General features: G+C 40.1%; 1 protein-coding gene across 1 annotated transcript in view; it reads right to left on the bottom strand.

The window, feature by feature from the left end:
- Window positions 1-23,784, bottom strand: part of LOC120433299 (cholesterol 24-hydroxylase-like) — a 107,845-nt gene that overhangs the window by 75,186 nt on the left and 8,875 nt on the right. Inside the window, exons 2-5 of the mRNA XM_039599383.1 lie at window positions 21,992-22,141; window positions 21,844-21,921; window positions 18,350-18,431; window positions 17,980-18,053 (exon numbers count right to left, since the gene is read on the bottom strand). Of these exons, the coding sequence (XP_039455317.1) occupies window positions 17,980-18,053; window positions 18,350-18,431; window positions 21,844-21,921; window positions 21,992-22,140 (383 nt within the window). The 5' untranslated portion in view covers window position 22,141. The remainder of the gene's footprint in view (window positions 1-17,979; window positions 18,054-18,349; window positions 18,432-21,843; window positions 21,922-21,991; window positions 22,142-23,784) is intronic.

Here is a 23,784-nt window from a genome sequence, read left to right as displayed (position 1 = left end):
GGAGTCAAAGAGGAGGTACTGGTCCGTGTGTGTGGGCTTCCGGTAAACTTCGATGTTGAGGTTGCCATTCTCTTCAATGTGCACGGCGCAGTCCAGGAAAGGCAAACAGTTATCCTTTGTGTCTTCCCTGGTGAACTTGATGTTTTTATCCACGGCGTTAATGTGCGCAGTGAAGGATTCCACTTCTTGTGTCATGATTTTGACCCAGGTGTCATCTACATATCTGTACCAGTGGCTGGGTGCTCTTCCTTTGAAAGAGCCAAGAGCCTTCCTTTCCACTTCCTCCATGTAAAGGTTGGCTACAATAGGTGACACAGGGGAGCCCATGGCACAGCCATGTTTTTGTCTGTAGAAGCCTTCGTTGTATTTGAAGTATGTTGTGGTAAGGCAGAGGTCTAACAGTGTGCAGATCTGATCGGGTGTGAAGTTGGTCCTGTCTTCCAAGGAGCTGTCTTCTTGTAGTTGTTTTCTGACAGTCTCCACTGCTTCCGTGGTGGGTATGCAAGTGAAGAGGAGACTACATCAAAGGACACCATGGTTTCATCTGGATCCAGGGTAAGTTTCTGGACCTTGTCGGTGAAGTCGGTGGAGTTCTTGATGTGGTGTGGGTGTTCCCCACGAGAGGTGCAAGGATGGTAGCAAGGTGTTTCGCAATGTTGTAAGTAGCTGAGTTTATGCTACTGACTATGGGTCTGAGTGGGACCCCTTCCTTGTGGATTTTAGGAAGTCCATAAATGCAGGGTATGGCATCCCCTAGATAAAGGCGGTGATATGTAATGCGGTCAATGGTTTTGTCCTTTTCAAGGTTTTGAAGGCAAGCTATAACTTTCTTCTTGTAGCTGCTTGTGGGGTCTCGCTTTAAAGCTTCAGTAGGTGTTGTTGTCACTGAGGAGAGTAGTGATCTTTGTGTGGTAATCTGTTGTGTTTAGGACCACGGTGCACCTTCCCTTATCCGCTGGTAATATAGTGATGTTGTGGTCTTTGCTCAGGGAAGCGACGGCCTTCTTTTCTTGTAGTGTAAGGTTAGACGGAGGGACTTTCGCACTGGAGAGGGTGGCTGACACTTTCATCCTGATTTGCTTTGCTTCTGTCTGTGATAATTTATTAATCCGTATGGCGGTTTCTGTGGCTGTGATGAGGTCCACTATGGGCAACTGTTGCGGAGAAATGGCGAAATTGAGTCCTTTGGCTAAAACCCTCTTTTCAGATTCAGTGAGATTCCGGTCTGAAAAGTTCTTTACCCATTTCTCCCGACCGTCTTCAGGTGTGTTTTCTTCTCTGAGTTGTGTGGGTTCAGACTGAGGGGTGTGGGTTTTTGAAAGCAAGGTGTGAAATTTTCTGCGTTGTCTTTCGTTTCCTTGAGAGTGTTGGGCTATTGGTGCTATTTAGAGTCAGAAAACATATGAATGAATATTAAAAGTTCATATTCTTTGAATCACTGAATGACTAAAATGTGATCCCTCCACTTGGATCCACACAGTTTAAAAACTTTACATCTCTGAGCTTTGAAAGACACAGTGTTGGAAAGAGAAGAACGATGGCGACGTTTTGAGGGTAAAATGATGTCTGTAGAGCAAACACTGTGGACACAACAGCAGTTGAAAGAGAAGTGTTTAAGATGAATCTTGGCACAGTGAGAGAGAGAGAGCTCATTAGGCAGGCAGGTGTGAGCCTGGTTGCTATAGTGACTGCACCCAATGGCTCCATACACACGCACAGACATGCACCTCACTTTTGCTGCTTAAAATGAACAGAAAAGTCAGGCCCAAACAAATCCTTCCCAAATGAAAAGTACAGGTCCTATTGACGAAATTCTTTCACCGTGAGCGGCAGCAATGTCCAGTCTACCTAATTCTCAGTTTTCATGCCTGAGGAGTTTATTATATATGGACGTGGTGACAGTGTAAAACACCATGCTCTTCTGATTTTCAAACGAACCTTCTGAGCCATTTTAACATTAGAGTCTATGGAGGAGTTGGAGGAGGAGGCTGTGCTTTGGTGACATTTATGAAAGAACCATAACACCTAGGACAATAGTAAACACATTGGATGAAAGAGGACAGCAATGGCTACGTTTTGAGGGTAAAATCATACCTGTAGACCAAACACCGTGGACACAGCAGCAGTTTTAAAAAATATTTTAAGATTAATTTTTTTGCTCCTCTCACTCTAGCAGTTGAGCTGTCTCACTCTAGCTCCAACATTCCGTCCCATACACACCCATTATAAACTCTGAAATGGGTGAAAAAACATCATGAAACTTAAACTGGAACTGAAGAAAAGTATAATAGATATTGAAAAGATAAATACAAATTGAATAGTTGAATGTTTTGTCTTCGTTTTAAAGTTTGAATGGTGGCTCTATGTCAACGTATGTGGAAGTAGATACAGTTTAAAAATGAATAAGTTGAATGAGGATTTGAAGGGTCTCCCATTGAAATACATGGGAATTTTTGTTGAAAAAGTTAAATAAAATTAAAAATACAAATGTTAAAAATGAGAAAAATAGAAGCAGTCATGTCCAAAAGAAGAGGAATCTAATGGTGTTTGAATGGTTTTTCTAAGTTGAACGGTTTTGAAGGAGATACAGTACAAAAAACGTACGGAAGAATAAAATATAACTAGAAAGTGCATTTTCTGAAGAAACTGCAGTGTGAATGCTTGAATCTGAATGTATGCACTGAAATGAATTAATTGCTGAATTTAAGTTAGGAATTTTGAATGAGATGAAAAATACAGAAATTTGCACCTGAAAACAAAAGTGCTGAACTGCTAAAAGCTGACAAGCACAGAGAAGAAGTTGGAAAAGAGCTGAAAATGTTTTAAATGTAAATTAGAAAAACCTAAGTAATGAGAAAAGAAAATTTAGAGTCAGAAAACATCTGAATGAATATTAAAAGTTCATATTCTTTGAATCACTGAATGACTAAAATGTGATCCCTCCACTTGGATCCACACAGTTTTAAAGCTTTACATCTCTGAGCTTTGAAAGACAAGCTGTTGGAAAGAGAAGAATGATGGCGACGTTTTGAGGGTAAAATGATGTCTGTAGAGCAAACACTGTGGACACAGCAGCAGTTGAAAGAGAAGTGTTTAAGATGAATCTTGGCACAGTGAGAGAGAGAGAGCTCATTAGGCAGGCAGGTGTGAGCCTGGTTGCTATAGTGACTGCACCCAATGGCTCCATACACACGCACAGACATGCACCTCACTTTTGCTGCTTAAAATGAACAGAAAAGTCAGGCCCAAACAAATCCTTCCCAAATGAAAAGTACAGGTCCTATTGACGAAATTCTTTCACCGTGAGTGGCAGCAATGTCCAGTCTACCTAATTCTCAGTTTTCATGCCTGTGGAGTTTATTATATGGACGTGGTGACAGTGTAAAAACACCATGCTCTTCTGATTTTCAAACGAACCTTCTGAGCCATTTTAACATTAGAGTCTATGGAGGAGTTGGAGGGAGGAGGCTGTGCTTTGGTGACATTTATGAAAGAACCATAACACCTAGGACAATAGTAAACACATTGGATGAAAGAGGACAGCGATGGCTACGTTTTGAGGGTAAAATCATACCTGTAGACCAAACACCGTGGACACAGCAGCAGTTTTAAAAATATTTTAAGATTTATTTTTTTTGCTCCTCTCACTCTAGCAGTTGAGCTGTCTCACTCTAGCCCCAACATTCCGTCCCATACACACCCATTATAAACTCTGAAATGGGTGAAAAACATCATGAAACTTAAACTGGAACTGAAGAAAAGTATAACAGATATTGAAAAGATAAATACAAGTTGAATAGTTGAATGTCTTGTCTTCGTTTTAAAGTTTGAATGGTGGCTCTATGTCAATGTATATGGAAGTAGATACAGTTTGAAAATGAGTAAGTTGAAGGAGAATTTGAAGGGTCTCCCATTGAAACACATGGGAAATTTTTGTTGAAAAAGTTGAATAAAATTAAAAATATAAATGTTAAAAATGAGAAAAATAGAAGCAGTCGTGTCCAAAAGAAGAGGAATCTAACAGTGTTTGAATGGTTTTTCTAAGTTGAACGGTTTTGAAGGAGATAGACTACAAAAAACGTACGGAATATATAATAAAATATAATAATAATAACTAGAAAGTGCATTTTCTGAAGAAACTGCAGTGTGAATGCTTGAATCTGAATGTATGCACTGAAATGAATTAATTGCTGAATTTAAGTTAGAATTTTGAATGAGATGAAAAATACAGAAATTTTACCTGAAAACAAAAGTGCTGAACTGCTAAAAGCTGAAATCCACACAGAAGAAGTTGGAAAAGAGCTGAAAATGTTTTAAATGTAAATTAGAAAAACCTAAGTAATGAGAAAAGAAAATTTAGAGTCAGAAAACATCTGAATGAATATTAAAAGTTCATATTCTTTGAATCACTGAATGACTGAAATGTGTGATCCCTCCACTTGGATCCACACAGTTTAAAAAGTTTATATTTCTGAGCTTTGAAAGACATGCTGTTGGAAAGAGAACATCGATGGCGACGTTTTGAGGGTAAAATGATGGCTGTAGAGCAAACACTGTGGACACAGCAGCAGTTGAAAGAGAAGTGTTTAAGATGAATCTTGGCACAGTGAGAGACAGAGCTCGTTAGGCAGGCAGGTGTGAGCCTGGTTGCTATAGTAACTGCACCCAATGGCTCAGTACACACGCACACAGACATGCACCTCACTTTTGCTGCTTAAAATGAACAGAAAAGTCAGGCCGAAACAAATCGCTCCCAAATGAAAAGTACAGGTCCTATTGACGAAATTCTTTCACCGTGAGCGGCAGCAATGTCCAGTCTACCTAATTCTCAGTTTTCATGCCTGTGGAGTTTATTATATGGACGTGGTGACAGTGTAAAAACACCATGCTCTTCTGATTTTCAAACGAACCTTCTGAGCCATTTTAACATTAGAGTCTATGGAGGAGTTGGAGGAGGAGGCTGTGCATTGGTGACATTTATGAAAGAACCATAACACCTAGTACAATAGTAAACACATTGGATGAAAGAGGACAGCGATGGCTACGTTTTGAGGGTAAAATCATACCTGTAGAGCAAACGCTGCGGACACAGCAGCAGTTTTAAAAAGATTTTAAGATTAATTTTTTCGCTCCTCTCACTCTAGCAGTTCAGCTGTCTCACTCTAGCCCCAACATTCCGTCCCATACACACCCATTATAAACTCTGAAACGGCTGAAAAAACATCATGAAACTTAAACTGGAACTGAAGAAAAGTATAACAGATATTGAAAAGATAAATACAAGTTGAATAGTTGAATGTCTTGTCTTCGTTTTAAAGTTTGAATGGTAGCTCTATGTCAACGTATGTTGAAGTAGATACAGTTTGAAAATGAGTAAGTTGAATGAGGATTTGAAGGGTCTCCCATTGAAATACATGGGAAATTTTTGTTGAAAAAAGTTGAATAATTTTAAAAATATAAATGTTATAAATGAGAAAAGTAGAAGCAGTCATGTCCAAAAGAAGAGGAATCTAACGGTGTTTGAATGGTTTTTCTAAGTTGAACGGTTTTGAAGGAGATAGAGTACAAAAACGTCACGGAATCTATAATAAAATATAATAATAATAAAGATTAGAAGAACAATACTGTGAATGCTTTTACAAGCATTCACACTAATAAAGATTAGAAGAACAATACTGTGAATGCTTTTACAAGCATTCACACTAATAATAATAAAGATTAGAAGAACAATACTGTGAATGCTTTTACAAGCATTCACACTAACTAGAAAGTGCATTTTCTGAAGAAACTGCAGTGTGAATGCTTGAATCTGAATATATGCGCTGAAATGAATTAATTGCTGAATTTTAAGTTAAAAATGTTGAATGAGATGAAAAATACAGAAATTTTCACCTGAAAACAAAAAGCTGAACTGCTAAAAGCTGCCATCCACAGAGAAGAAGTTAGAAAACAGCTGAAAATGTTTTAAATGTAAATTAGAAAACCTAAAAAATGAGAAAAGACTATTTAGAGTCAGAAAACATCTGAATGAATATTAAAAGTTCATATTCTTTGAATCACTGAATGACTAAAATACGGTCCCTTCACTTGGATCCACACAGTTTTAAAGGTTTACATCTCTGAGCTTTGAAAGACACGCTGTTGGAAAGAGAAGAACGATGGCTTCATTTTGAGGGTAAAATGATGGCTGTAGAGCAAACACTGTGGACACAGCAGCTGTTGAAAGAGAAGTGTTCAAGATGAATCTTGGCAGAGTGAGAGAGAGCTCGTTAGGCAGGCAGGTGTGAGCCTGGTTGCTATAGTGACTGAGCCAGGGGCTCCATACACACGCACACAGACATGCACCTCACTTTTGCTGCTTAAAATGAACAGAAAAGTCAGCCCCAAACAAATCCTTCCCAAATGAAAAGTACATGTCGTATTGACAAAATTCTTTCACCGTGAGCGGCAGCAATGTCTAGTCTACCTAATTCTCAGTTTTCATGCCTGTGGAGTTTATTATATGGACGTGGTGACAGTGTAAAGACAGCCTGCTCTTCTGATTTTCAAAGGAACTTTCTGAGCCACTTTAACATTGGAGTCTATGGAGGAGTTGGAGGAGGAGGCTGTGCTTTGGTGACATTTATGAAAGAACCATAACACCTAGTACAATAGTAAACACATTGGATGAAAGAGGACAGCGATGGCTACGTTTTGAGGGTAAAATCATACCTGTAGATCAAACGCTGTGGACACAGCAGCAGTTTTAAAAAGATTTTAAGATTAATTTTTTCGCTCCTCTCACTCTAGCAGTTCAGCTGTCTCACTCTAGCCCCAACATTCCGTCCCATACACACCCATTATAAACTCTGAAACGGCTGAAAAACATCATGAAACTTAAACTGGAACTGAAGAAAAGTATAACAGATATTGCAAAGATAAATACAAGTTGAATAGTTGAATGTCTTGTCTTCGTTTTAAAGTTTGAATGGTAGCTCTATGTCAACGTATGTTGAAGTAGATACAGTTTAAAGAGGAGTGAGTTGAATGAGAATTTGAAGGGTCTCTCCATTGAAATACATGGGAAATTTTTGTTGAAAAAAGTTGAATAAAATTAAAAATATAAATGTTATAAATGAGAAAAATAGAAGCAGTCATGTCCTAAAGAAGAGGAATCTAATGGTGTTTGAATGGTTTTTCTAAGTTGAACGGTTTTGAAGGAGATAGAGTACAAAAAACGTACGGAATCTATAATAAAATATAACTAGAAAGTGCATTTTCTGAAGAAACTGCAGTGTGAATGCTTGAATCTCAATGTATGCACTGAAATGAATTAATTGCTGAATTTTTAGTTAAAAATTTTGAATGAGATGAAAAATACAGAAATTTGCACCTGAAAACAAAAGTGCTGAACTGCTAAAAGCTGACAAGCACAGAGAAGAAGTTGGAAAATAGCTGAAAATGTTTTAAATGTAAATTAGAAAAACCTGAGTAATGAGAAAAGACTATTTAGAGTCAGAAAACATCTGAATGAATATTAAAAGTTCATATTCTTTGAATCACTGAATGACTAAAATATGATCCCTCCACTTGGATCCACACAGTTTAAAAGGTTTACATTTCTGAGCTTTGAAAGACACGCTGTTGGAAAGAGAAGAACGATGGCTTCGTTTTGAGGGTAAAATGATGGCTGTAGAGCAAACACTGTGGACACAGGAGCAGTTGAAAGAGAAGTGTTCAAGATGAATCTTGGCAGAGTGAGAGAGAGCTCGTTAGGCAGGCAGGTATGAGCCTGGTTGCTATAGTGACTGAGCCAGGGGCTCCATACACACGCACACAGACATGCACCTCACTTTTGCTGCTTAAAATGAACAGAAAAGTCAGCCCCAAACAAATCCTTCCCAAATGAAAAGTACATGTCGTATTGACAAAATTCTTTCACCGTGAGCGACAGCAATGTCTAGTCTACCTAATTCTCAGTTTTCATGCTTGTGGAGTTTATTATATGGACGTGGTGACAGTGTAAAGACAGCCTGCTCTTCTGATTTTCAAAGGAACTTTCTGAGCCATTTTAACATTGGAGTCTATGGAGGACTTGGAGGAGGAGTCTGTGCTTTGGTGACATTTATGAAAGAACCATAACACCTAGGACAATAGTAAACACATTGGATGAAAGAGGACAGCGATGGCTACGTTTTGAGGGTAAAATCAGACCTGTAGAGCAAACGCTGCGGACACAGCAGCAGTTTTAAAAATATTTTAAGATTAATTTTTTGCTCCTCTCACTCTAGCAGTTGAGCTGTCTCACTCTAGCCCCAACATTCCGTCCCATACACACCCATTATAAACTCTGAAACGGCTGAAAAAACATCATGAAACTTAAACTGGAACTGAAGAAAAGTATAACAGATATTGAAAAGATAAATACAAGTTGAATAGTTGAATGTCTTGTCTTCGTTTTAAAGTTTGAATGGTGGCTCTATGTCAACGTATGTGGAAGTAGATACAGTTTGAAAATGAGTAAGTTGAATGAGGATTTGAAGGGTCTCCCATTGAAATACATGGGAAATTTTTGTTGAAAAAGTTGAATAAAATTAAAAATATAAATGTTATAAATGAGAAAAATAGAAGCAGTCATGTCCAAAAGAAGTGGAATCTAACGATGTTTGAATGGTTTTTCTAAGTTGAACGGTTTTGAAGGAGATACAGTACAAAAAACGTACGGAATATATAATAAAATATAACTAGAAAAATTTGCATTTCCTGCGAAAATGCTGTGTGGATGCCGGAACGCTGAAGCTGTCTGCTGCAAAAATTGTATGGCAGTAAAGAAACTGAAAAATTATGTTGAAAACAAGTGAAAAAACAGAAACTTTTGCTGAAAAGAGGTGAAAAGGCAAAGATTCTGCTTCAAAGGGGTACAGAAGTTCAAATTTCTACTGAAAAGAGGAGAGGTGAAAAGGTTTCCTCTGAAATGAGCAGAAGATACTGAGATTTGTATTGATAAGAGGTGAAAGGCTGAAAATTCTGCTTAAAATAGGTGAATCAGCAGAATTTCTACTGAAAAGAGGTAAAGAAGTAGAACGTTGCACTGAAAACAGGTGAATCAGCAGAATGTCTGCTAAAAAGAGATTTCTGTTGAAAACACCTGAAAAAGCTGGGATTTGTGCTGAAAAGGGGTGAAAACACTCACAATTCTGCTGAAACGGGGTGAAGAAGAGGTGTTGGGCTGTTGAGAAGAGTTAAATAAGTTGAACTGATATGTTTGGGTACAAATACAATGATTTGGCAATAATACTGCGTTTTAGCACAACTCCTGAGATTTGATTGAAATACTATGATTTAGAAGAAATATTATGACTTTGTACAAATACAATATTTTGGCACAAATACTATGATTTGGTTCGAATGCTATGATTTGAAACAAATAATATGATCTGGCAGAAATACTATTATTTAGTAGAAATACTATGATTTACCAGAGTACTATGTTTCTGCAAAAATACTATGATTTTGCAGAAATACTATGCCTTAGTAGTAATACTATAACATCACAGATATATGATGATTTTGCAGACATTCTGGTTTTACACAAATACTATAATGTGGCAGTATACTATGTTTCAGCACAAATACTATGATTTGGCACATATACTATATTCAGCAGATATACTATAACAAAACAGAAAGTCTACGACTTAGTAGTAATACTATAACATAATAGACAGACTCTGCAAAATCATAGTATATGTTTTTGCACAACTAGCACAATATGGCAGAAATACTATGATTTGGCACAAGTACTATGATTTAGTACAAATACTCAGATTGGCAGAAATACTATGTTTCAGTACAAATATTACAATTTGGCAATAATACTGGGTTTTAGCACAACTACTGAGATTTGGGTGAAATACTATGATTTAGAAGAAATACTATGACTTCGTACAAATACAATGTTTTGGTTCAAATAATATGATTTGCAAAAATACTATGATTTGACACAAGTACCATGATTTAGTACAAATACTACGATTTCGCTCAAATACTATGAAATTGCAGTAATACTATGATTTTGAAGGAATACTATGATTTGGTAGAAATACTATGCCTTAGTAGTAATACTATAACATAGCAGATACACTGTGATTTTGCAGACATAGTATGTTTTTGCACAAATACTACGATTTTGCTCAAATACTATGAAACTGCAGTAATACTATGATTTTGAAGGAATACTATGATTTGGTAGAAATACTATGCCTTAGTAGTAATACTACAACATAACAGATATACTGTGATTTTGCAGACATTCTATGTTTTTGCACAAATACTACAATTTGGCAGAAATACTATGTTTTAGCACAAATACTATGGTTTGCTATAAATACTATGGTTTGGCACATATACTGTATTCAGCAGATATAATTTAACAAAATAGAGAGTCTACGACTTAGTAGTAATACTATAACATAATAGATATACTATGATTTTGCAGACAGTCTATGTTTTTGCACAACTAGCACAATGTGGCAGAAATACTATGAATTGGCACAAGTCCTATGATTTAGTAGAAATACTCTTATTGGCACAAATACTATGTTTCAGTACAAATACTATGATTTGGCAATAATACTGCGTTTCAGCACAACTACTGAGATTTGAGTGAAATACTATGATTTAGAAGAAATACTATTACTTCGCACAAATACTACTATGTTTTGGTTCGAATACTATGATTTGCAAAAATACTATGATTTGGCACAAGTACCATGATTTAGTACAAATACTACGAATTGGCAGAAATACTGTGACTTAGTACTAATACTTTAACATAACAGATATACTGTGATTTAGCAGACATAGTATGTTTTTGCACAGATACTACGATTTCACTCAAATACTATGAAATTGCAGTAATACTATGATTTTGAAGGAATACTTTGATTTGGTAGAAATACTATGCCTTAGTAGTAATACTATAACATAACAGATATACTATGATTTTGCAGACATAGTATGTTTTGCACAAATACTACAATTTGGCAAGAAATACTATGTTTGGGCACAAATACTATGATTTGCTATAAATACTATGATTTGGCACATATACTATAATCAGCAGATATACTATAACATAACAGAAATTCTACGACTTAGTAGTAATACTATAACATAACAGAAATTTTAATTGGGCAGAAATAACATGATTTGGCAAAAAAATACCATGATTTGGCGCAAATTACAAATACTATGATTTGGCACAAATACTATGATTTAGCAGAAATAGTATGTTTTAACATAAATAATATCTTTTGACAGAAATTTCTGCTAAAGGTACTATTTCTGCTTTTAGCAGAAATACTGTAATTTTGCATAAATACTATGATTTGGGATAAATACTATGATTTCCCAGAATTACTATGATTGAGCAGAAGTACTAAGATGTAGTAGAAGTACTTTGATTTAGCAGAAATACTATTATGGAGGAGTAATACTTTAACATGGGAGAAATACTGATACACACACACATACACAGAGCGCAAAGGGAACAGTGGATGTTAAGAGTCTGGGCTTGGTATATCTAGGTCAGCTAAATTAGCTGCACCTGCTGTAATCAGCACTTACACACACAGACACAGAGAGAGCTCTGAGTTTTCTTTAGTGTATTTCTCACATTCAGGATTCCCCTCGAACAAATGGCCATAATTTCCTAACCGTAGGGGCTAGAACGCTCATTCTGACACCGTTTTGTTCAGAAGAGATGGGAAATCTCCAGGTCTTCATAATTCAGAGATAAAATATAAATTATTAAAGCTATATGACTTGTAACACACTGCAACTGAGAAGAGGCGAAGCAAAACTGCCTTGACTTGCCCTCAAACAACGTTGTGTAACTCTAGATCTCTATGGAGCCTCAAAATCATTCTTTCACCATAAGAAACAGCAGGCTTTGGTGAACAGTCATGGAAATTTTCAGGGCTCTGTTGAAATCCATCAAAAAGATATGACGAGAGAAAAAAGTGCCTCATTTCCACAGTTTGAAATCTGAAGAGATCTGAGTGAGAGACAAATTTCCTATCCTCAAACAAATGTAATTCATGGCCAAACGGTAATAGGTGAGGAAAATACTCTTGAATTGTGAGCATCAGGAGAGTCTGAAGATATATTGGCACAAGCGTCATGTCTCAACTTTGTTTCGTTAAGGAGATATGACGATTTGAAAATGCCTCTCATTAGAAAAATTCAGCGGTGATTTTGAACAAGCTCTCCATTGACTTTCTATGGAGAGTTTTAAGACCTTGTGTTGCTCTGAGGAGATTTGCAAAAATCTGTAAATCCCACAAGAACGATAGTGACATTTTCTGAAAGCCAGCAAAAATACCTACGTTTTGATGTATAATTTGTGGGGTTGAGTGGAAATTGAGCGAGTAGCAAGAAGTTGTTCAGACATGAAGAGAAAATTCCGAACAGACCAGCCCTCACTCTGAGTTAATTGCATAGCAACCATAGCAACGCATGTATTTTCTGAAAAATCACAATTTTGCAACTGAAAACTTAAAGAGGCATAAAATTAAAACGGTAGAAGATCTGAAACAGCTGAATCACACAGAAATAGCCCAATAATCTGAGAACATTTTAAAGTTTGAATGGAGTTTCTAGGTGAAAGTATGACAAAGTAGATAAGTTTCAAAAACAAGCAAGTTTTAGCAGAATTGTGGAAGTTTCCCATTCATTTCAATGGGACAAATTAAAGGAAAAAGTGTAATATTTTAAAAAGTATAACAGTAATAAACACCAAAAGTCATAGCACCCATCTCCAGAAAGAGCAGAACAGTATAGAGTTTGAACGGAGAAAATCGGCTGAAAACTGAGGGAGTAGATAAAGTCCAAAAACGTCGGAAGCAACTTGAAAAAGAAAAATAAAGAATAAAGAGAAACAGGAACTCAATAGTGTGGAAGCCCTTTTAGGGCATCCACACAATAACTAGAAAATGCATTTTCTGAAGAAACTGCAGTGTGAATGCTTGAATCTGAATGTATGCACTGAAATGAATTAATTGCTGAATTTTAAGTTAAAATGTTGAATGAGATGAAAAATACAGAAATTTGTACCTGAAAACAAAAAGCTGAACTGCTAAAAGCTGACAACCACAGAGAAGAAGTTGGAAAAGAGCTGAAAATGTTTTAAATGTAAATTAGAAAAACATAAGAAATGACACAAGACTATTTAGAGTCAGAAAACATCTGAATGAATATTAAAAGTTCATATTCTTTGAATCACTGAATGACTAAAATGTGATCCCTCCACTTGGATCCACACAGTTTAAAAACTTTACATATCTGAGCTTTGAAAGACACGCTGTTGGAAAGAGAAGAACGATGGCTTCGTTTTGAGGGTAAATGATGGCTGTAGAGCAAACACTGTGGACACAGCAGCTGTTGAAAGAGAAGTGTTCAAGATGAATCTTGGCAGAGTGAGAGAGAGCTCGTTAGGCAGGCAGGTGTGAGCCTGGTTGCTATAGTGACTGAGCCAGGGCTCCATACACACGCACACAGACATGCACCTCACTTTTGCTGCTTAAAATGAACAGAAAAGTCAGGCCGAAACAAATCCTTCCCAAATGAAAAGTACATGTCGTATTGACAAAATTCTTTCACCGTGAGCGGCAGCAATGTCTAGTCTACCTAATTCTCAGTTTTCATGCCTGTGGAGTTTATTATATGGATGTGGTGACAGTGTAAAGACAGCCTGCTCTTCTGATTTTCAAAGGAACTTTCTGAGCCACTTTAACATTGGAGTCTATGGAGGAGTTGGAGGAGGAGGCTGTGCTTTGGTGACATTTATGAAAGAACCATAACACCTAGTACAATAGTAAACACATTGGATGAAAGAGGACAGCGATGGCTACGTTTTGAGGGTAAAATCATACCTGTAGATCAAACGCTGTGGACACAGCAGCAGTTTTAAAAAAGATTTTAAGATTAATTTTTTCGCTCCTCTCACTCTAGCAGTTCAGCTTTCTCACTCTAGCCCCAACATTCCGTCCCATACACACCCATTATAAACTCTGAAACGGCTGAAAAAACATCATGAAACTTAAACTGGAACTGAAGAAAAGTATAACAGATATTGAAAAGATAAATACAAGTTGAATAGTTGAATGTCTTGTCTTCGTTTTAAAGTTTGAATGGTGGCTCTATGTCAACGTATGTTGAAGTAGATACAGTTTAAAGAGGAGTGAGTTGAATGAGGATTTGAAGGGTCTCCCATTGAAATACATGGGAAATTTTTGTTGAAAAAGTTGAATAAAATTAAAAATATAAATGTTATAAATGAGAAAAATAGAAGCAGTCATGTCCTAAAGAAGTGGAATCTAACGGTGTTTGAATGGTTTTTCTAAGTTGAACGGTTTTGAAGGAGATAGACTACAAAAAACGTACGGAATATATAATAAAATATAATAATAACTAGAAAATGCATTTTCTGAAGAAACTGCAGTGTGAATGCTTGAATCTGAATGTATGCACTGAAATGAATTAATTGCTGAATTTTAAGTTAAAAATGTTGAATGAGATGAAAAATACAGAAATTTTCACCTGAAAACAAAAAAGCTGAACTGCTAAAAGCTGACAACCACAGAGAAGAAGTTGGAAAAGAGCTGAAAATGTTTTAAATGTAAATTAGAAAAACATAAGAAATGACAAAAGACTATTTAGAGTCAGAAAACATCTGAATGAATATTAAAAGTTCATATTCTTTGAATCACTGAATGACTAAAATGTGATCCCTCCACTTGGATCCACACAGTTTAAAAACTTTACATATCTGAGCTTTGAAAGACACGCTGTTGGAAAGAGAAGAACGATGGCTTCGTTTTGAGGGTAAAATGATGGCTGTAGAGCAAACACTGTGGACACAGCAGCTGTTGAAAGAGAAGTGTTCAAGATGAATCTTGGCAGAGTGAGAGAGAGCTCGTTAGGCAGGCAGGTGTGAGCCTGGTTGCTATAGTGACTGAGCCAGGGCTCCATACACACGCACAGAGACATGCACCTCACTTTTGCTGCTTAAAATGAACAGAAAAGTCAGGCCGAAACAAATCCTTCCCAAATGAAAAGTACATGTCGTATTGACAAAATTCTTTCACCGTGAGCGGCAGCAATGTCTAGTCTACCTAATTCTCAGTTTTCATGCCTGTGGAGTTTATTATATGGATGTGGTGACAGTGTAAAGACAGCCTGCTCTTCTGATTTTCAAAGGAACTTTCTGAGCCACTTTAACATTGGAGTCTATGGAGGAGTTGGAGGAGGAGGCTGTGCTTTGGTGACATTTATGAAAGAACCATAACACCTAGTACAATAGTAAACACATTGGATGAAAGAGGACAGCGATGGCTACGTTTTGAGGGTAAAATCATACCTGTAGATCAAACGCTGTGGACACAGCAGCAGTTTTAAAAATATTTTAAGATTAATTTTTTCGCTCCTCTCACTCTAGCAGTTGAGCTTTCTCACTCTAGCCCCAACATTCCGTCCCATACACACCCATTATAAACTCTGAAACGGCTGAAAAACATCATGAAACTTAAACTGGAACTGAAGAAAAGTATAACAGATATTGAAAAGATAAATACAAGTTGAATAGTTGAATGTCTTGTCTTCGTTTTAAAGTTTGAATGGTGGCTCTATGTCAACGTATGTTGAAGTAGATACAGTTTAAAGAGGAGTGAGTTGAATGAGGATTTGAAGGGTCTCCCCATTGAAATACATGGGAAATTTTTGTTGAAAAAGTTGAATAAAATTAAAAATATAAATGTTATAAATGAGAAAAATAGAAGCAGTCATGTCCTAAAGAAGTGGAATCTAACGGTGTTTGAATGGTTTTTCTAAGTTGAACGGTTTTGAAGGAGATAGACTACAAAAAACGTACGGAATATATAATAAAATATAATAATAATAATAATAATAAAGATTAGAAGAACAATACTGTGAATGCTTTTACAAGCATTCACACTAATAATAATAATAAAGATTACAACAACAATACTGTGAATGCTTTTACAAGCATTCACACTAATAACTAGAAAGTGCATTTTCTGAAGAAACTGCAGTGTGAATGCTTGAATCTGAATGTATTCACTGAAATACATTAATTGCTGAATTTTAAGTTAAAAATGTTGAATGAGATGACAAATACAGAAATTTGCACCTGCAAACAAAAAAGCTGAACTGCTAAAAGCTGACAAGCACAGAGAAGAAGTTGGAAAATAGCTGAAAATGTTTTAATTGTAAATTAGAAAAAATAAGAAATGAGAAAAGACAATTTAGAGTCAGATAACATCTGAATGAATATTAAAAGTTCATATTCTTTGAATCACTGAATGACTAAAATGTGATCCCTCCACTTGAATTCACACAGTTTAAAAAGTTTAAATGTCTGAGCTTTGAAAGACATGGTGTTGGAAAGAGAAGAACGATGGCGACGTTTTGAGGGTAAAATGATGGCTGTAGAGCAAACACTGTGGACACAGCAGCAGTTGAAAGAGAAGTGTTTAAGATGAATCTTGGCACAGTGAGAGACAGAGCTCGTTAGGCAGGCAGGTGTGAGCCTGGTTGCTATAGTGACTGCACCCAATGGCTCAGTACACACGCACACAGACATGCACCTCACTTTTGCTGCTTAAAATGAACAGAAAAGTCAGGCGAAACAAATCGTTCCCAAATGAAAAGTACAGGTCCTATTGACGAAATTCTTTCACCGTTAGCGGCAGCAATGTCCAGTCTACCTAATTCTCAGTTTTCATGCCTGTGGAGTTTATTATATGGACGTGGTAACAGTGTAAAAACACCATGCTCTTCTGATTTTCAAACGAACCTTCTGAGCCATTTTAACATTAGAGTCTATGGAGGAGTTGGAGGAGGAGGCTGTGCTTTGGTGAGATTTATGAAAGAACCGTAACACCTAGTACAATAGTAAACACATTGGATGAAAGAGGACAGCGATTGCTACGTTTTGAGGGTAAAATCATACCTGTAGAGCAAACGCTGCGGACACAGCAGCAGTTTTAAAAATATTTTAAGATTAATTTTTTCGCTCCTCTCACTCTAGCAGTTCAGCTGTCTCACTCTAGCCCCAACATTCCGTCCCATACACACCCATTATAAACTCTGAAACGGCTGAAAAACATCATGAAACTTAAACTGGAACTGAAGAAAAGTATAACAGATATTGAAAAGATAAATACAAGTTGAATAGTTGAATGTCTTGTCTTCGTTTTAAAGTTTGAATGGTAGCTCTATGTCAACGTATGTTGAAGTAGATACAGTTTGAAAATGAGTAAGTTGAATGAGGATCTGAAGGGTCTCCCCATTGAAATACATGGGAAATTTTTGTTGAAAAAAGTTGAATAATTTTAAAAATATAAATGTTATAAATGAGAAAAGTAGAAGCAGTCATGTCCAAAAGAAGAGGAATCTAACGGTGTTTGAATGGTTTTTCTAAGTTGAACGGTTTTGAAGGAGATAGAGTACAAAAAAACGTCACGGAATCTATAATAATAAAATAGAATAATAAAGATTACAACAACAATACTGTGAATGCTTTTACAAGCATTCACACTAATAAAGATTAGAAGAACAATACTGTGAATGCTTTTACAAGCATTCACACTAATAATAAAGATTAGAAGAACAATACTGTGAATGCTTTTACAAGCATTCACACTAATAATAAAGATTACAACAACAATACTGTGAATGCTTTTACAAGCATTCACACTAATAATAAAGATTAGAAGAACAATACTGTGAATGCTTTTACAAGCATTCACACTAATTAGAAGAACAATACTGTGAATGCTTTTACAAGCATTCACACTAATTAAACAACCTGCACTAAGATGTGAAGCAAGGAGAGTTTCACAACATGGTAATACTGTCGAGTTTTATTCATTATGAGTAATAAAGTATGGACATAACTACAATGAAGTGATACATCACCTTTGACCAAACAGGTAGAAGAGTCTTTTATAGGCAAACTTATCCTTGGGGTACTTTGGGGACATCAGGATTTCCTGAAACCAGAAACAAAATGACACTAAAGTCTGATAAAGAAGAAGAGGGCGTTAAATGTGAACAAGTCCTAAAAGGCCAGTAGCTGGCACTGTTTATTAGCAGGGACCTCTGCCAACAGTATTCATGGGTGCACTTTCACACACAACAGGTTTATTGCACTGTAGTCATTTTAAACTGAAACAGCAGAGATACACAGGTACTGCTAATCACAATAATTCACAGATTCACAGAAATAGACCCTTTATTAATGACACATGTGTACTGATGTGAAAACAGTCAGGTGACGAGTGTTTACCTTGGTGGCCTCTGGACAGTACGTACACAGTGAAACGTAGTGAAGCACATTTATCCTGTAAACAGGTCCATACTTCTCGGCCCTGCAGGTGACATCTTAATTAAACCTTTTAAAGGCGTATGATATTGTGGCGAGCTCATGAAACGGAGGAGACAGAGGTTTCGTTTGGTCTTGCTCTCGGCGAGGCTAGCCAGGGAGCACAGCCGTTTATTAGCTTTTTGAGGAGGAACACTGGCGCGAGCCCTCTGCTCAGCGCTGCAACACAGAACAACACAGGCGCCCTCTGACCCCGGAAGGCCACCTCGTCGCAGCGAGAGGGCGCCACCTGTCACCATGGCAACATACACAAACATAACTGTAAACAGAACTACAAAACAGAACATAAATGTCTATAACATCCCCGACAGCCCTGGGCCGCTACATAGCCCCCACCTAAGGGGTCAGTCGTCCCCGACAACCCCATTACCCAACACAAAGTCCTGCAAATGTCCATGTGTCTTCCTTCGGCGCGCAGGCCGATCTCGACCCGCAGGGGAAGAGTCACTTGGATGAGAACCTGGGGTGCCACCAGCATCCCCTGCCCGGCGGCTGCGGGAGCGGGCGGGCAGTACGGTGAGAGCCTCTCCTGGTGCAACACCGCCACGCGTCCTGGCCCTGGCATGCGGATCCGGTACACCACTTCTGTTAGCCGCCCCACGACCTCCGCCCGCCCTTTCCAGTGACCGCACAGCCTGGGGACACCCTCTCTTGCGAACCGGGCAGTACACCCAAACCTTGTCGCCAGGCACGAAAGCTCCCCTCCGCACCTGGTGTCGCAGGCTCTTTTCTGTCGTACTCGGCACTGACCTGGGCCTGGCGCTGCTCCCTCAGCCTCCTGTAGCAGTCTCTGGCCACCAACACGCGCGGTTCTCTGCCTCAGGGACGGGAAAGGGCCTAGGATGTCTCCTCCCGCTCTCTCCATCGGGGCCCCACCCGACGCTGCTGTAGGGGGGCAGTGAAGCATTGAGTGGAGCCCTTCCGTGCCGTACAGGTGTCACAGCAGTGCATATGACGCGTTCCACATCCCGTCCGACAGCCAGGCCAGTAGAACCGTCCCCTGAGACGGCGGAGAGTTTTAGCATTTCCATAGTGGCTGGCCCCCACCAAGCCGTGGACGAGCTCGAGCACCTGTGACCGCAGCGTCCGAGGCACCAACAGCTGCAGGAGATCTCTGCCCTGCCCGGGGACCCGCCATCTCCTGTACAGGAGGCCGTTGTGGGTCTCCAGGTTGTTGTACTGGGAGTAGTAGGCCTTCACTTCGGCCCCTGTCCTGACACCCTGTCCAGCCTGGGCGTCGTGCTGCCTCCAGCCAGGCCCCCACCTGAACCAACGTCGCATCAGCCTCCTGCTCCTGCTTCAGCTGCTGCGGGTCAACGAGAGCCATCCTCCTCCGCCGGCTGTGGCCCGAGCAGTAGCCACGCCCGTGCCTCCTGGGCCCGCTCTCCCGGCCGCTTTCGAGAGAGGCAGCTGGCGTGGGCGCAGACAGATGGGTTGAGCAGAGCCGGTGTTGGTGGTGTGCTGAACCAGCCGAGTCTGCCTGCAGTCTCTGGTTACCTGCTTTTGGCCGCACTGGAGGGCCAGAGTCTCTGTGCCAAGAGTGATAGCCAGCTTCATGGTGTCAACGCAGGCCCCCAGCTGGTCAGCAGATCAAGGCCGATGATGCACTGTTCTTGGATGTCAGCAAGCCAGAAGTCGTGCACCAGCTCCAGATCCTTCACTCGGATCCGCAACGGTTTCTTCCCCAGCATGTCAGTTCTCTCCCCCGTCACTGTCATCAGCTGGGTGTCGGTGGGTGACCAACCCATCACAAGCGGCCCAGATGTTCCAGGAAACACACCAGGTCGTATTAGGGAAATGGTGGACCCCGTGTCCACCAGGGCTTGGCAGGGCTGGTCCCCAACACAGCAGCTCAGGTAAAGTCCCTTGAGGTGCCCGACAAGGCCCGCCACCGTGCATCGTTCTGCTCTGGCCTTCGGGGCGGGCGCCAGGCAGTCGCATGCCACGTGGCCAGGCTCATCGCACCGATAGCAGCGGCCGGTCGGTCGACGGGGACGCCTCCATGGCACCGAGGGCTGCAGCTGGCATGCCTCCAGGACCTCCACCTCCCTGTCGTAGTCTGCGGCTCTGGTTTGAGGGTAGTTTGTGGGGGGCACCTGCTGGTTAGGTGGTGAGGTGAGCACCAGCTCGGCCCTTTCAGCCTCGAGGAGCGCCTCACGGAGAGTTTGAGGCATGGCCAGGCGGACATGTTGGCGCAGTCGCTCTGGAAAAAGTCCTCGCAGGAAAGCATGCAGGCTAAGCTCCTCACGGGCTGCTGCTGGGAACTCTGGGTAGCCACGACGAGCATACAGCAACACATCCGCTGCAAAAGTGCCCAGGCTCTCCCCCAGCCTACGGCTCCGGTTGGTCAGCTGCTCCCTGCTCTGCTCAGTGGAGTGCCGCTGCCCAAATCGCCTGTCGAGTGCTATGGTGAGGGCCTGGAGCTCATGCTGCTCTGACGGGGCTAGGTCATGGAGTACCTGCAGTGCATCTCCTTCCAATGCTAGCGCTAGCTGTGTAGCAGCCTCTTCGTGGCTCCAGCCATTATATCTCGCGGCTAGCCATACTTGTGAGAGGTAGGGCTCTAGCGGGGTTAGCCCGTTATATTTCGGCACCTTAGCTGGCGTTGCAGGCGTCACTGCTCGCTGTCGGGGGCCCGGTGTGTCGGCCGACGGAGGCAGCCCATCAAGCATTGCCCTAGCGTCGGTCGCGGCGGCGGCGCTCGCGCCATCGGGACCCGTCGGGGCACTTACATGGCCGCTAGCTTCCTCTCTCTCAATCGCCAGCTTCCCAAGCAGCGAATACTCTCCTCGACGGCTTGCTCCAGCCTCTGAGTGTCTCTCTCCATTCCGGCGAGGGTGAGCTATCCCACTTCTGACACCAATGTGGCGAGCTCATGAAACGGAGGAGACAGAGGTTTCGTTTGGTCTTGCTCTCGGCAAGGCTAGCCAGGGAGCACAGCCGTTTATTAGCTTTTTGAGGAGGAACACTGGCGCGAGCCCTCTGCTCAGCGCGGCAACACAGAACAACACAGGGCGCCCTCTGACCCCGGAAGGCCACCTCGTCGCAGCGAGAGGGCGTCACCTGTCACCATGGCAACATACACAAACATAACTGTAAACAGAACTACAAAACAGAACATAAATGTCTATAACATCCCCGACAGCCCTGGGCCGCTACAATATTAATAACAAGATTCTGAAAGCTGGTATTACAAAGAGTACAGTAAGTACTGTAATGTATTTGTTACATAGGCAGAAATTAACAGGCAATTAGCGGCAAAATATGCTGTGAAAAAAGGAAACTGCATTCAGTTCAATACGGCCAGGCTAGCTAGCATTGGCTGGCAGCAGTCCCAAACACTGGCTATATATTGTGCTAGCTTTTCTGCATAAAAACATTGTTTGCGCTCAACTTACCACTCCAGAAATTTGTCGTGCATAACTCCGTCATTTTTCATCGCCTTCAACATCGTTGGTGAGTGTCCAAGGAAAAAACTGAGGAGGAAACAGCGAGTTACTCTCAAGTAATGTCCGCATAACTGCTTCAGCCGACGACTTTTCCTACCTGTCCCTCGGCGGCCCGGGGATGTGGTCATACTTCATATGAATGTATTTAATGTACAAGCAGTAGCCAAGAAACGCAATGACGAGCAGAAAGAAGAGAAACGTCAGTGCCCGAGCAGCCAGGCTCAGAAGTAGGCTGGAAACTGCCATCCTGGAAATGGTTGTCCTTTCAGTTAGAAAGTCCACGATCAGATAAAAACAGCGAGGCTGTTATCAGTGACTCTGTTCAGAACATTAACCCTTTATTTACCAAGTATCATACAGGCCGCCTGGACTTATTTGGTATTGTTTGGCATTTTGGCTGTAAAAGGGACAGAAGTCATACTATAAGTGAATGCGTTTGCCCGTTTTTTGGAAAAACCTCAGCTTTCAGTATCTGGCAGTCATTTTACAATATTGTATTGTTATGACAATGAGTAACAATAAAGATAAACGGACTGTTTTTTCAGATTTATTGTTAAGTAGAAACATGAACATAATGCAACACAACATCAACTTTAAATATGAACTATACTAAATATATACAAAAAGTTCTTGAGCCCACAGTTTTCCAGGAATTTTTGGGGCGTTGCCGCTTCTCCACACCCGCCTCTCTGCTCCGTGCGTCATCAATTCTTACCTGTGATTGGACCGTTTTTTAAAGCTCGTCTTCTCGCCTTACAGTAACCGCTTTGAAATGTCTCAGTAGCCCAACTGGCCGAGCAGTTACGATAGTGCGGCGCACATGGTAAAACCTAAGCGGAGTTGACTTTTCTATGTTCAGACAGCAGCAGCGTGTGAATGCTTTGTGCTACCGTAATACACCAAATATCCCATAAAGCGCAGCTTCTCTTATTTTCGAAACCGTTCGCATTTTCTCTCTAGAATAAATGATGACAGAGTTACAGTCATATAAAGAGCGCTTGTAAAATGGTAATTAAGGGGTTAAGACGACACTCCATCATCACAATATCCCACTTAAACTTGGGATATCGACATGTTAGGAAGCAGAAACCATTGTGAATCCATTTCAGCTGCCTTGGTGCAAATGAAAGTAAGCGGTTCACTGGAGACGCAACAACAAGAAAACCTCCTAAAAGTGGAATGGCTTTTCAGCTGGAGCTCTGCAATGCACTCCTCATTACTCCTAATTTTTCTCTAGTTTTGCTTTCTGCTGGCGGCTTTGTTACTACTGGCAGCATTAGATTATGAGCGCCTGATGAGATTATTGACAGATGTTGTCCTGATTCATCCAGGCACCCTGCCAAACGTTCAGGTTTTGATACAGGCATTTTAAAGGAGTTTTCCACGTGTGGCCATAAAAGTGATTACCAGCCAAAAAGTGAGACCATCAGTGAGCTCTGTGGTGCTATTTAGATGCAACAAAGCAGAAGCTCTCATTGGTTCTCAGTTGGATTCAGGTTTGGGGAACATGAGGAACTGTCTCCGATATTTAATTATGCCTATATTGGTTATGCATGGAAAGAGATAAATCTCAAAAGTAACTTTATATGATTTGATCTAAAAGCATAAACATTTACAAATGTATACAACATTGTGAATATTCACAAATGTGTCTTTCAGTCCACACACAAATAGAAAGTCACTTAAACACCTGTAAACATGTTTTACAAATGCCTGTATCAAAACCTGAATATATACAGACCATTGATTTTTAGGTTTAATTGATCAAATATGAACATTAAAAATATGAGTGTCATTTTTCTCTCTCACATAAACAAGATTAAATGCACAGATGTGGACAGATCACATCACATGTGCATGTGAGGTTTGGAGACATTTCTCAGCTTTTAT

Source organism: Oreochromis aureus, linkage group 15, assembly GCF_013358895.1.
Source record: "Oreochromis aureus strain Israel breed Guangdong linkage group 15, ZZ_aureus, whole genome shotgun sequence".
Lineage (NCBI taxonomy): Eukaryota > Metazoa > Chordata > Actinopteri > Cichliformes > Cichlidae > Oreochromis > Oreochromis aureus.
This window is presented reverse-complemented; position numbering and strand designations above follow the sequence as displayed.